The sequence below is a fragment of the Pteropus vampyrus genome, unplaced genomic scaffold (genome assembly GCF_000151845.1).
Source record: "Pteropus vampyrus isolate Shadow unplaced genomic scaffold, Pvam_2.0 Scaffold339, whole genome shotgun sequence".
Classification (NCBI taxonomy): Eukaryota; Metazoa; Chordata; class Mammalia; order Chiroptera; family Pteropodidae; genus Pteropus; species Pteropus vampyrus.
The window spans coordinates 242927-258511 of record NW_011889120.1 but is presented as its reverse complement, the minus strand read 5'-3'; the positions used below and the strand labels follow the sequence as shown (position 1 = coordinate 258511).

General features: G+C 40.1%; 1 protein-coding gene across 1 annotated transcript in view; it reads left to right on the top strand.

Annotated features, from left to right (window-relative positions):
- The first annotated feature begins 2970 nt into the window (after positions 1 to 2970).
- SMPX (small muscle protein, X-linked) overlaps positions 2971 to 15585 on the top strand; it is a 48997-nt gene continuing 36382 nt past the window's right edge. Inside the window, exons 1-2 of the mRNA XM_011378439.1 lie at positions 2971 to 3382; positions 6985 to 7041. Coding sequence (XP_011376741.1) covers positions 7003 to 7041 — 39 coding nt within the window. The 5' untranslated portion in view covers positions 2971 to 3382; positions 6985 to 7002. The remainder of the gene's footprint in view (positions 3383 to 6984; positions 7042 to 15585) is intronic.

Sequence of the window (15585 nt, the reverse complement as noted above, 5' to 3'; positions counted from 1 at the left end):
AACAGTTTGCAAATGGGCACTGGTGCATGGACCACATTTTGAGTAGCACCGGCTTATAGTAATTGGGCCCACATCCTATTGGCTAGAACTTAGTCACAACTTAGCCTTGATCCAATTGTGAGTGAGCCTGAAAAATAGTCTCCTGTGTGCCAGGAAGAAGAGACAGTGTGCTGAACACACACAGCATTACCTCTGTGACATGCTGTACGTTAGGATTTTATTCCTTCTTTCTCTCAAGGAGAACCCAGCTGTGTACAAGTTTATTGTCTCATTTATGTTCCTAGATCTAGTTTAGTTAAACAAAAACAAAAACAAAAACAAAAACAAAAACAACTTTTCAGGGTAGGAGGGAAAAGAAACTGGAGAAATTGCCCTGCCTAGTATGTGATACAATTGTGACTCCCTCGTTTTACAGATCCTGACCTTGGGTAAAATTCTAGTTGGGGAAAAATTCTGTTCAAGAGCATAGAGGCCACAGTGGTATTTCTGTAACATTCCGGATCTCTGGTGCCTGTGCCAGGTGGCTACTGTTACTGCTTCAGACCCTGGAGGAGGACCCTCCCCCTTCTACTGTGTGTCACCAAAGGGACTAGAGTTACCTCATTTTTGAAAAAGAGCCAGTTATAGAGGTCTCATGTGACAATGAAGGAAAATGTAACTCCGAATACATTTATAGGCTGCCAAAATCCTGCAAAAATAGTCCATTTCAACACTCATTACAAAATGACTAATAAGAAACTGAAGTGCTCAACATTGCACTAGAACTTTATAAGATCGTTTCAAATCAATTAGGCTGTTTAGAAACAAGATGCCAGTGTAGTTCAGAACAACTTTGCTGAGGCCTGTATGACATAATGGACGAGATGATGACGCATTATGTCATCATTATGTGTTGAGGCAAATGATAACCAAACTCGGCCCAGATTCCCTCAGATCCCCTTTCCCTGTTTGTTGTCCGCTCCTGGCTTCAATGGGCATTCACTTCCAACACCTTAGCTCTGTTTTGGAGGCCTGCCCTAGTGCTCTGGAGTATGCCTTTCCAGCTGGTAAGGAGAGCCAGAAGCCCTGGGAATTCTTTCCCCCAGGCAGCCCTTAACCAATGATGGACGAGTACAGGAGTATGATAGCTCCACTCCTTTCTCTGGACTGGAACAACTCTATGGCATAACTTATACTCCACAGCTCTCCTGTGGGATCAGACCAAAGATACTTTCTGTGGGACTTGAGATCGCACCTTTGTTTCCCAGTTTTTTCCTGGAAACACTTTCTTAATAAATCACTTGTACACAAATCTCATTTCAAGATCAACTTCTGGGGGAACCCAACTGAAGACATGTTCTTTAGAACCAACACCCCAGGAAAGCAGTCACTATGTTGTCAGAACAGCAATCTCTGAGGCAGTGAAGTTTCTCACCTCGGCTGGACCCTCAACACTGCTGGATAGTACTTTCAGCACTTCACTGATATCCACACCTGATTCTCTCTTCAAGACCCTTAGAAAGTTGAGGCAGGCTGTCAGGTGGCCTCCATTCTCCCTGTTCCTCCTCCCCTGGCCACACAGACCCTCTTATAAACTCAGCTCTTCTTGGGAAGATGCTTCTTCAGCCAGCCCTCGGGCTTTTTGTTTCTGTGTTTTCATATCACTTAACAAGATTTATAATTATCTTATTTGTTTACTTAGTTTTGTCTGCCACATCCCCCCATTGTAAGCTCTGAGGACAGGAGCAGGCTTACTCACCGTTTTCTCCCCAGTGACTGTGAGGATAGTTCGTTGCTGGCATTTAGTAGAAACTTGGGATGTTTGTGGGCTGGCCACAGGGCAAGGGGTCAGAAAGGGCTCATTTTTGTTGTTCGTGCATGGAGTGATGTCACCTGTCGTCTGAACACATAGGAGTAGCCAAAGATCAGGAGAGATATTAAGGTCCTCATTATATTTTCTTCCCCAGTGTATAAATAACTCACTTTAGTGATGTCTAAGCTGAATTTTAAAGACACACTTTTTTAAGCAGCACATGAATAGAACTTAATGGTGAACCCCAGACTGAGATGAACCACAATTATATTTGCTGACCTCTTAAACTATCAGAAAGTTGGTTTTCTTTTTACCTGAAAACAAGCCAATTGCTTTCATGTGGAATGCATTCAGCTTCAGGGAACAGAAACCTGACTTCAGGGCTCACAGGAATTGGAGCTTTCCCTCACATAACGAGATGACTGGTAGGAGGGGGTTGCTGGTGATAGCTCAGTGACTGACCACGAAGTCAGGGACTTTGACATGGAGTCACTTTCATCCAGTGGAATAATTCTAAGTGTGTCCACTCTGTTTAATCCTTCTACTAAAGGGAAGTTCTATGTACAGGTAATTTCAGAGACTGCAGAAGTAAAAAAAAAAAAAGTTTAGTGTTAAAAATAATGAGCCACAACCCGCCCCCCCCACCAAAAAAAATAATAATGAGCATGTGCCTTAGGATTTGACAGTGTTCTCTTTAAAAAGTGTTTTGCCTCATACCTGGTCTCAGTTTTTGTCATACTTAAAATTGACATTTCCTCTTTGTTTCGTTTTGTTCTATTGTCTCCTGTGCTCTGGGGTCAAAGTCATTGCCACGAGTAGAGGAGGTAGAGCAGAGAGAGCAAGGACTCTGGGCCCTGGAACCACATGAATCAGTTGATCTGTGACCATTTTTGACCTACAAAAAGGGTGATGTCTTATAGTTCAATGTAATATAATTATCATCACTTGGTGACCATTTATTGAGTTCTGATTATAAAATAACTTTAACAAGTCCTAGGTGACCAAGCTAGGACTTAAACGCTCCTTCTTGTCTGTGCCCTTGCTGAAAAGCTCAGATGCTGAGCCACTTCTCTCCTATTTTTATTAAACACTCCTCATCTTCTTGCCTCCAGGTAATAAAGCTAAAGATAGAAACTTTCCCTACTTTTCAAACTTCACTGTGCCTCCTCAGAATACGTGAGAAAATGCAGCCAAGTATCTTCTGGAAGATTAGGAGGGCAGTAAGATTCCGTAGCCACCTTCCGGCTGACATTTGAGCCCTGCTTTCAGCACGGTCAAGCCTTTTGGAGGCAGCCAGCGTATGGCTTGTATCAAACTCTATATTTAGGAAGAACAACTGTGAGCTATGACAGGAATTCTCTTTAACACTTAGCCTTAAACCGAGTTCCCCTCCAGCCCTGAGCCGGGAGCAGCTCTCAATCCTGGGTGAGGCACCGAGCACTTGAGCTATTTCAGCCACATGCAAAGCATCGGAATTGAGATCACTGCTCAGAGGACACTGGACATCCCTTTCACCTTCTGAGGAGCCGTGCATTCTTGCACCTGGCTGCCTGGGACTTTCCTTTGGCAGTAAACAAATACACAAAGCAGGTAAGCGGAAGGACCCAGACCTGGCAACTGGGCTTTCTGAAGGAAATTTCCTTGGTACCTAACTTAAAGTGACTACTTATAACTTTATAAGCTTGTTACCAGTGGGCATATCGTCCTTGTAAATTCACCATTCATGGGTGATATTGCTTCTGTTTTAGAAATTGTGTGTGTGGTGGGAGGAGGTTGAAAGAATATTGAATTAAAAGTAGTTTGTATTGATAAAGATGTTAATTTCAATGATCCATATATGGTTACTGTGACTGTGAATACTATGTCCTTTTGACTCTAATGGCCAGGGTTACAGTCAGTCAGCTGCAGACTGACTCAGGCTATAAGTCTAGAAATTATCAAGAGAACTTGGGGCAGAGAAAAGCTATAATGCTAGATCTTTGATTTACCTAACTGTAAATTATTGCCAGAGTTGTTAACACAGTTCAAGTTTAAAACCCTTTTCTTCTTTCCCTAAGCGCCAGGCTTGGCCACAATGACAAAGTTCTATCAATGTATAGATCGATGAATACTCCAGAGCCATCTTTTCAAAAGCCCCACTTTAGTCACAGTTTTCCCCATACCCAGCAGGGTAGACGGCGACACTCCTGTCTCTTCGTGGGCACCAGGTTCTGATATGTGGGGACGCTGCGTGCCTCTTCCCTCTCGCGTATTTCAGGCAGAGTGAATAAGGAGTTAGTTCAGACAGCTGACCATCTTTCTACACCCTTCTCGGGAATTATTTTTAGCTGCAAGACCGTAGATAATTCCCTTTGAGATTGAGGTTTAGCCATTTAATTGACCTTTAAAAAGAACAAAACCCCTTCTCTGCAAATATTGATTTATTTTCCTCTGAATCCCCTCTTATTAAATTAGTGATATTAATGTTGACAAAATTTTAGTAAGTGAAAGAAGTCAGATATTACGTGCTACCCAATGAAAAACCAGCAGAGGTACATTGTACATGACTCAGTATATAGACCATTAAAGGTCCCCAGTGACTTGCAGAACTGCCAGGAAAACTCAGCTGTGCTAAACTGGCAAGCACTTCCATTATACTATAGACTTTGTAAACATCTACATATGCCTTGCCAACCTTTCCATGTTTACAAATTTTAGCCAGAACCAGGAGACACAGTAATAGAATGCTTTAAAGGGTACCTCTCTGGAAGAAAAGCAGTGTGAGTGGCGTTGTGCATCTAAGGCATAGCTTTCGTTTTTGGTCCCGGGATGAGGCGGCAGATAAAGAAGGAAAGTGCATTCTACGCTCTGCATCCCTAACGGAGGTGAGCGCCGGGCTGGGGAAACAGCCAGGGAACACTGTCTATTTTTAATCATCAGTGTGCTTTGCCCTGATTTCTTTGAGAATAATGAGGACAGCAGGAACGGCCGCAGAACTGATTTACACAAACATTATCTATAGCCTGTTTGCAAGGAATGAAAGTTGGGATCTGACCAACTTTCTAGAGATGTTCGCAGATTGACATATATGTTAAGAAGGAATTTGTGTGTAAATGAGATTATACCAAAGCTATACAGGAGACAAGGCCCAAGGAATATCTATCTGTTAGGCTTAGAGGTCCACAGAATACAAAGTGACACAGTAGTTCACTGAAAAAACAAAACAAAACAAAATCAGCTTAATTTTAAAAAATTCAATTCAGTATAAATAACAGTCATTCACTGTCTGATTTTTTTTTTTACATTTCAGCCTACTATTTTAATAACATAAAGAAATTCCTAATTCCCATGTTTCAAATCAATGTACAATAAATTTTTTAAAGTTCCCAAGTGACATATTAATTAAACTTTAGTTGTACCCACATAAAGAATACTATATGCTGAGATATTTAAAGTCCTGTGTGAATTATTGCTTTGCATAATAGCTTTTGAGGAATAGAAACATTAAAAATTAAACTACCAAGCTTTTCCTTTTGAAATTGAGCTGTGTGTCCTAGATACAAAAATTAAAAATCCTTCATTGATTCTTTGACACTGCAGGAAAGACAGCAACCTACGTGGAACATCAAAGAGCAAAATGCATTCCTGATTGTTCAATTTGGTGTTGATTTTTAACCTTTTAGCCATATTAAAAATAATTCTACCTGACCCTTATGCACGGAGGCTGTATCTCTATATTACCAAACATTCAGGTGAAACAAAAAATATCCCATTTTTTTTCATGCTTGTGACTCCAAAGACTATATAGTTGCATATACTAATTACACAGATTGGAAAAAATTATGTAACGGTTTAACTTCATATAATAGAACCTAAGACTTTGAAGACCTCCAAAAAAAAAAAAAGTAAGTTCTCACAGAGTTCTCACATGTTTTATCTCCAAAGTGTTAAGGGACATCACTATATCAACTCTTACTTTCTACCTAAAGCTGTAGATCAGTATACAGTAGTACTAAAAAGTCACTAGCTATGGGCAATGGCAATAAAACAATATTTGTATCATGCTTTACAGTTCACAAGGCATTTTCAGGAACATGTCATTTTGATTCTTACACAACCTGTGAAGCAGGTAAAATTTAAGGAAGAGGAAATAGACCTACAGATGTTGAGTGACACAGTCCAGGTTACAAAGCACTTGCATCAAATGCCAACACTGTTCTCTGCGTTCGTTTCCTCACCGGTTAACACGTACACTTACGCCAATCAATCTAGGAACGTCAGCCAACCCATTTTATAGTTTGGGTTTAAAAAGCAGCATGTTTTTAATTCACCGAGTTTTTAACTTTTTCACTCAGTCCTGTTGACATTTAATAGGCCAAGCTATAACAACAGTGATACAGAGCTGGGCTGTCCCCTGCCCCTCCGGTAAACCATAGTCGCCCTGCTGTAAGTCTCGTCTCACGAGCTGAAAGAAAGCAAAAGTCCTTTGGGAAGGAAGCACTGCTACATCTTGGGGATCTGACATGGTCATGTTAAGTCCTATTTGCCTGCTGGGACTGTTTCATTCAAAGAGAAAAAGAAAGGCGAGGCCTGCCAGCTGCCTGGTTTATAGAGCCTGGGCTGTGGACACACAGGGAGGAGATGTGGCCTACTTCCTCATAGCGCCACTCAGGTCTCTGGGTAGAACAGACACGTGCACAGTGAGCAGGCAGCATCACAGTAGTAAGAATGAGGTATTGGCTATTTCTTTTGGAGTGTTCAACAGAGAGGAGGCGCTCTCAATGGACTGACGCGCAGCCCTGGCAACAACTAATTCAGATCAAAAGTTCAGTTTCAAGCGGAAAGCTTCTGAGGTCCCAAACAAAGGTGTTTTATTCCCACAGCCTCTTTGTTTTGCTGCTCTTGGCAGCAGGGCAGGAGGGCAGGGAAGGAGATGATAGCGCCTTTCAAGTTTCTGATGGCCTATCATTAGCATCAGAGGCGAGGCATCTCAGCATTTCTCCTCCTGAATGATTTATCCTGCGCTCTAGTGTTCCCTGTCCCCGAGGCATTAGGAAGGAGAGTCGCTAAGTAACTTTGGAAACTGAGACTGAAAGAATATATGGCCCCTGAAAGGGGTGACTGCCCAGTTGAATCATGAGTTAAGTTCTAATTTATCAAGACCGAGAATCTGAATGCCACCATCTCTAACAGTTTCTTACTTGCCTTTTTAGGGATAAGACCGCGTGAATATGTCGAAACAGCCCGTTTCTAATGTCAGAGCCATCCAGGTAAGTAGGTATATTTATGTTTTAGCATCAGCTCTACGACTTCTGGCTTGTTTGCTTAATAAATCAGACTTTTTGAGATCGTTCGCCCATAACTGATGATTACCTTCAAAAAGAAAAGAAAGACTCACTTAAGGCACAATTGAGAAAAGATATAAGACTGGTAAGGTACAACTGAGAAGGGAGAAGCTATTTTTGTTTAATTATGCTGAATTGTAAGACAATCAAAGTGTATGAATTAGAATTAAATGATCTTCTATAAATGTGTAGTGTGTATGTTTTTTGATGTGTAAGTTTTTGATATGCTCATTGATAGGAATTTAAAAATTCAATTTCCATTTTTACATCCAATTGAGTTTGTTGAGCCATCTGTTTAAAATACATCTTTCTGTAAATAATATATTTTTCTTGTCAAGCATTCTTCCCAAGGCTTAGGTATTTATCTTTTAAAGTACTTATGCTATTATGTCTCATGGAGCCCACCAAGCAAACAAATTCTTTAGTTGTTTCAACTGACACATGCCACTCACAAAACAAGGGAAAGGGAAGTAGGCATTTTGGAGCACAAATATAATTATGAAGATAACTTTCAATATTTTTTTTACTCAATTTGTTATTTCTCTTAAAGGCTCTGTGTTTAACTCTCGAATGGTTCCCACACTGGAATACTGGCCACAATGCTTTGTTGTAAAATTCCACTTTTCCTTTCCATCAACATGGAGGCATCTGTGCTTTCTCCAAAGAAACTTTTAAACATTTTTTTCCTGGACTTTTCTGAGTACTGTGGAGCATGCAACAGTTCCTGAATATTTTGCATCTGATGCACCATCACAGCATAAATATATTTGTTAGTGAGTCACTGGTATTTGGGGGAGGTGGGGCATATGTGAGGCCAGGTTGTGGGGTTAGAAATCCTGGCACACACTGGTGGTAGAGGTGGGTGGAGGAACAGATCTTTACCCGTCATGACTAATGCATAGCCTTAAATGGACGAACTTCTTAAGTGGCAAGATGCTCAACCTCTGGAAACCTGTCATAGAACAAACCACCAAGGAAGAACCTATTGGAAAGGATTAACTCCGCATTGACACATTTGGCCATCTGGTGTCTGCCTAGTGAGTCTCTGACATACACTGACATTGGTAGTGGAATTTATTTTGCCTCCCAGACCTGGGGGCCTCCTTTAGCCTTTGAACCTTCTCTTTATCCAGCAGAGCTGTTAATGGCATGAACTCTGAAGCCAGATTATTGGAGGTTGAATCCTTAATCCATTTTGTACTGATGTGGGAATATGGAAAAACGATTTTACCTGTTTTAACTCTCTACCTCCTTTTCCACATCTGTAAAATGGGGATAATACCACTCACTTCTCAGGGCTATTCCTACAAGAAGCTTAAAATAGCAGAGTAAGCCCTCATTAAGTGTAAACTGTTATTAAATGCATTGAGTGATGGGAAATAATGCCATTTAATCACTGCATTTGAAGTTCCTGAAGTGCTAAATATAAATTTCCTTTTTATTTTGCAGGGCACAAAAACAGTCATCTCAGGCTGATTTTGCTTCTCTTCCTTTTAAAGCTGAAAGTGTGTTGATTTTTCTTCCCTAGCACTTCCCTCAAATCTATACTAAAAATTCACCAGTGTTTTATCTATTAAATTTGACCTTGATAATTTTAGGTCTATAATATTTAAAAAGTTGCTATTGACTATTATCAATAGCTGTTATTATACTACTTTAAAAAAAAAATCCATCCACTCTACCAACAAAGGCAATACAGTGGTTCCTTATGGATGTGGTTTTGCCTCTTTCAATATGTTTTATACCTCACGAAAAGCCCAATTTAATGCACCTTCAAGTGAAATATTATTTCTTGTGGCTAAATAGGATCTTCACTTTCAGATATTTTTGTATCATCTCTGCATTAACCTAAAGTAGGGTTAAATCAAATAAATAAAATATGAAAATGGTTACACTATACAAAATGGCTTATAATATGACCGTTATCTAGGATACAATCTTACTTGGAACAAATAGAAACCCCAATTGATGAGGGAGTGCCCTGGTTGTATAAATACCACTTAAAGATTTTAAATGTTCTATTCAACACACTTTAGTTGTTTCTCCTTTTTATTAGGATCTTATCTCCAGTTCAGTTCAACTGTCATTTACTAGGTACATACTTTGTGCCAGGTACCATGCTAAGTGGAAACCGTGCAAAGATGAATTGATACCTGATCGCTGTGTTTGAGGAGCTCATAGACTCCAGGACTCACTAGCTGTGCGACTTTGGGCAAGTTGTTTATCCTCTTTGTGCCTCGGTTTCCTCATCTGTCAAGTGAGGAATTAATAACAGTACCGATCTCATAGGTTTGCTGTGAATGTTAAATGAATTAATATATGTAAATTCTTAGGACAGTGCCTGGCTCACCGTAACTGTTTAATAACTATTAGCCGTTATCATCAATCATCATTATCCTCATCACCTAGTTCAAAAGTTCCCAAAGTGTGTCTCTTGGAATACTAGTTTTATGGGATGTTGTTAATTAAAGGATTCAGCGATAAAGTGTTTAGGAAACACTATGTTAAACAAAGTTGAATAAGATCTTTACTGTGGAATTTCTCAGAGCCCACAACTTGCTATGGCTTTGTACATTCTCAAGAAGGTGGTAACGTATGCAATGTTTTCTAAACATATTGAACCTTTTTCATGAGTATCTTGCAGTTAGTATTTTGCAGTGCAAACTTCTAGACATAATGACTCAGATCTCTATTTTGTCTGGATTGAACGAATCTTAGCTACTGTCAATCATCCTCCTAACAGTCAGGCATTTAGGTAGTTGAATTACTGTACCTATGTGCAGACAACATGGAGCCAAACAGTTACAAATCTCTGCCTCACCACTCTGTGACTTTTGTTCACCCTTAGTTTACCCTTCTGTAAAATGGGGACAACCATCCTACTTAATAGGATTGTTATAATGAATAAACAAAACAATGTATGGCAAGTACCTGGTTTATAGCACACAAATTCTTTAACAGATGGCTCTTTTAACTATCCAAGTAATGCATGGAATGGCCTTGCTTTCTCTTCAACTGATTCCATCTCCTCCATGCCTCAGAATAAGAGGGCAGCCAGAACTAGACCCACTCTTAGAGGAGATGGACAGTTGTCTTTCATAGCCACATAGAAGAAGAGATGACTTTTGAATTATAAGGGGAATCTATATAAGTCTACATTTCTTTTCAGTTGTATTAATGAAATCTCATTTATGCCAGGGGCATAAAAATATCCTGAAGGAGTCAGTTGATCCTTCCATAGGCTAGACAGGGCCATGGTCTCCTAAGCAGCTGATAAGGCTCTATACCAGATGTTGGCAAACCTTTTCTGTAAAGGATCAGACAGTAAACGTTTTGGGTTTACAGATCATGGGGTCTCTACTCCAACTACTCAATTCTGCTGTTATAGCACAAAAGCAGCCATAGGCAATACATAAATGAATGAGTATGGCTGTGTGCCAATAAAACTTTAGTTACAGAAACAGGTGGTTAGGTTGGATTTGGCCCATGGGCTGTCGTTTGCTGGACTCTGGTTCTATACTCTCCAGGCTGCTTATTAAATCCCATTGTTGATGGGAATAAAGTTGCAACCAAGGTAACATCAACACACTAGGCACAGTGGGTCTGATCCCTTCAGATGAAAGAATTTGACATGACAGGTGGGGAAAGCTAGAGCTGCAGGGAAATCTAATCCCATCAGCGATCTGCTCTGTGAGTCTCTCTAATGAGACCAAGTAACATTGGCCCCTGGCAGCACCTGCCTGTCCTTCTTCTCCCTGAACACAACCCCTTTGGAGACCACCACGGGCCTCCCCAAGGCTTCAGCCCACACAAAGCTAATGTCTTCAGGGTTGTCACTGGTCCTTTCTCACTACCATTGACCAAAATAAGCTGAGTATTATTTGTCCTTGCCCATGAGGTCTGAGAGCTTCATGGTTGAATGGAAAAGAGTCCTATGCCCTAGTCTTATCTCTGCTCTGCGACTTCATCCCCCTGGTCCTTGTGATCTGCAAAGGGAGGGTGTTTCATTAAATGACCTCTAAACCTCTGTCAAGCTTCTAATAGTCTGAACTTCCTGAGAGTAATGTCCAAGGTTTATTATTAGGGTGATAATAATAGTTACAGTTTCTTCAGGGTTTACTATGCACTTGGCACAGTGTAATGGGATTTCCATTGATTTTAATGAAAGGTTTGGAGAAGCACACAGCTGTTAAGTAGGAGAGTCAGGACCCAAACTCAAGTTATGTGATCCCAAAGCCCACATTTGGAACCGCCCGGAGACACTGTCTAGCCTCATTACTTGCCATCCGTGCTCTGGCACAGAGAGTGAGGATGGAGGAGTCAGTGCAGACCATCTAAAGGGTAATCAATCATATGTACTAAGGCTACTTACGGGACAATTACCATTTTATGGATGCTGGGTCCTCCTTTTTAAAGGGTTCAACCAACATTCAGAAAGAGTGTCTCATCTTAAACGTAAGTTGGCTAGGAGTGAAAAGAACAAAGTGACTCAGTGACAAATGTGGTCTCGAAGTACAACTGACCATGGCAACTGAATTCCCACCTCTCTGCTCAATTGACTTAATCGAGCTGCTTGTGAAACTAAACTATCTCCTTTATCATACGTTTTAAAGGAAAGATTCTATGAGCTCTGCGTCATTAGTGAGTGTGCAGCTTCTTACTGTGGGAAGTTTTCCGTTGTTACCCAATCCACACGTAGAACAGAATATCGATGCCTCGATTTTCAGTATTTCTTTCCCTTCCCCAGCCGTTGTTATTATTATTGCTCTTCCACTCTCCATTCCCCAGAGCAGAAAGTCTCCAGGGAAGAAGAAAACAGCCTGACAAAAATATTTAGACACAGGTTTTAGAGACTCTTAAGTGTTTCCTGTCTAGGATTTCCAGTTTAAAAAAGATTCCAGATACACAACAATCCTTGGTACAAAGGAATTGACTATCACCACCCATGGTTGCTCAGTTAATCAAATACATTGATTAAAGCTAAAAAGAATATATGTGCCTTACTGTTAAAGTGTACAGCTGAAACTTATTGGATTTCATTAACCAATGTCACCATAAAAAAAAAGGTAAAAAGAATGATACATACTTTCCTTTAATATTTTATTTATATTTAAAACATAAAAAATAAGCTTTCCTTTGCCACTTGTTGTAATGTAGAGTTAAGGCCTTTTCTTTGACCTGTGGATCTACTGTTTCTTTCTTAGGTAAATCCCTATGATTCATTGTTTATGATTTCTAAGGCTGGATTCTTTAAAGGATAGCCAGAACTTGAATGTAGCAGTCTGACTGTAAGGGTTCAATGCTACCGCCTGCTGGTGATCTTTACTGCTCCAACCAGGGTGAGGCAAGCAGTCATATACTGGCTAAAAGATGTCATTTTTTGAGGCTGACATTCAGGAGTACTTCAGAAATATAACCCGCCCCCAACCAATTGTACATATTATCTTAATAGTTGTATGGTACATTCTTGAAGTCTGCTTTTCCCTGGATGATGAGGCTACTGTTGAGTCATTCAGGAAATTATTGAAGAGAACAAAAAGTGTCAAAAACAGACAAAAAAGAAAGAAAACCTTTCAGTATGAAACACCATGGGCGAAGAGCAGCAGCTGAGTGGGAGTTTCTCAAGTTGAGTTGGAAAGTGTTGTGTTCTGAATCCATTCCACATTTCAAGAATCTCTAAAGACAAGTTATACATTCTAGTGATATAGAATTTGATTTTAAAATAGGTTGGGCTATATTTTAGTTGGTGTGTGTGTGCACGCATCTGTCTCTCTCAATTTAGGCTAATACAAATAATCTCATTTTCTAAACAGCTATTGAGAAAACACGCTTCTTTCTGAAAGTCTTCTATGAAAGATGCTAGAAATCTCAAAATGTCATATCCTGCTCCATTCAGAAAAGGACTAGGGCTTTAAGACTGGTAAAGCGCATAAGGAAATACTGCCCAATACTGCATTGGGCAGGGGAAACCCCTATAGGGTTTCCCCTGCCCAAGCATGGGAAAATGGCAATGGGGGAGGCTATAGGTTCCGGCAGGAGCTGCTGGGAACCTTTGAAAACTAAAGATAGAACCAGTGGGAGGTCGTCTGAAACAAATATGCAAAGGGAGGAAACTCCAAAAGCCTCAGCACTAAAAGGGGAGACTGGGCGGGGAGTACTACAAAGGAGGGGGAGATAAGAGAACAATGGCTGTGAAAAGCAAAGTGGGTTGGGATTGTCAGTATCCAGTGGCTGGCAGCAGTAAGAATCCAACCCCCTGGGGAGAGAAGATGTCATTCCATTGTAAATCGCACTGGAGTAGCTGTGGAGGGAATATCGTTTCCAGAATTCTCGGGCTTAGAAGCCTGGAGCCAAGCAAGAGAACAATACAAATAATGAAGGGAGTAGTGGAATTAACTTACAGGGAATTCTTTCTGCTTTTCTTCACCTGGTGAGATCAAGTGTAGTGTTCATTTCACATCAGATAGGTCTATTATCGGGGAACTGTATCCTGTTCTGGCAAAAGATGATCTCGTAGATTTTTTTCCATTCCTAACTTTGAGGATATAACAAATTATAGCCTGAGAAAATGACGCACTGGGTTTGCTCTGTCAGGGAGGCTAAAAAATTAATACTTTTCTTCCCACCTTCTAAATTCTTCTAGTTGAGCTAATAATCAAATTAAAGGAGACAGATTAACAGGAGAAAATCAAATTTTAATACATGTGCATGGAAAATTCACATAAGCAGGAAAATTCCAAAGATAGTGAGGCAAAATTAGGTTCACATGACATTTTGGACAAAGGAGAAAAGGGGTGGATAAGGTATTAAATTTCAGAAGTGAGAATGGGCGATTTACAGGTAGTTGAGGAAGAGGGGAATATACTTGGCAGGCAACTTCTTGCTAGGCAACTCAGAAACAATGGGACACAGTGGGTATCTAGCTAGCAGGCACCCACCTGAAGCCCTCTTATTTACCATACTTAATTCAAATTAGGCTAAGTCAACATCCTAAGATTCCCTTCCTGGAGTAGGCCTTTCCATCTGAATCTCTTGAGCAGGAAGGGAGAGGGTCGAAGGTTCTTCCTGATGTTTCTTAAGATTATAAAAATGCATAGATCTGTAATAAAAATAATTGGCTGTACTGAGTCTAGATTCTTAATAAATGGCTTAAAATCAACATCCCCGAAAGGCAGCTTCAGGGTGGCAAAATTTTGGTTCCCTTTGGGGCATATTTTAAAATATCTCAGATGAATAAACCTCAAGGAGGGAAAAGAAATGCAAGGGAATGTGTTACAAAGGAAAAATACAAAAGCCTGAATCTGATACATTTACACAGACTCTCTATAGAGAAGGAAGTCCAACCTTATATCAACTCCAGATCATCAATGTTAGACTTTTTTGTGTTTATTCTTTCATAAAAATGTAGCTCATATTGCAAATCTATTTTGAGTAGCAAATACCATGCCCAATTTGCAGATAGAAAAATTGAGTCATTGGGAAGGTATTTTACTTGCATTCGAACAGAGCAAGTCAGTGAGAGACAAGACTATCACACAATTCTCTGGCCGATGGAATGAAAACAGAGCTATAGGTCTATATATTTCTATCAAATTTAAGTTATAAGGGGTTTTTCTTATGGCTATAATTTAGTCTATAATTTGTCACTCAGATATCACCATCCTACAATTATATTAATGAATCGTCTCTAATCATTTACAACAAACACTCCTCTGATGCTTCCTTAAGGAGTACACATTAATGACTGGATACTTGACATGTTCTTTGGCTGCCTTGGATCCTGTCAATATTTGCTGTCAAAAAATCCATTTCCATTTATGGTTTCTTAAGTGATGCCTTAAAGATGAAAAAGCATCAAATCAGTGAGTTAATGGTTCATTTTTCAATGTGGCTTTTCTTGGATACCTATTCTGAAATTATCCATTTTGTGTGCCTCTTCCCAAGGCCATTCTGAAAGTGTAAGTCTGTGATTTTAGAGCTAGTTTAGAGAATTTTAGAGTGACCAGAACTAACTTTGGTCAAGTGAAAAGAGCTCTTTGGGTTTGATAGAGTGAGAGGTCTGTCCCTAAGGTCAGGCAGCTTCCATTTAGAATCCTGGCTTTTCCTGGAACTGTTTGTGTGTCCTTGAACAAATCATCCAATCTCTTTGAGGCTGTTTCTTCTTCATCAGTAAAATGGAGTTGATAGTCCGAACCTCATAAGTTTGTTGTGAGGATGTAGGTGTTGTGATGACTAGGCTGAATCTTGGGGTTTTTTGGGGGCATAAGGTAGTTTGTGGTGGACGTGGCAGGAGAGTGGTTACTGTCCCACAACCTTGCCACCTGATTAAGATGACAGGTAGTCTCAAATCCAATTCTGCCACACATACAGACATTTGTTAAACACACATTCATTAGCAAGCAAGCATAAAACTGTTCAAACAGTCTTGTCTGTGAGCTTGAGGAAGTCTTAGCTCTTGTCCCTTTAAGT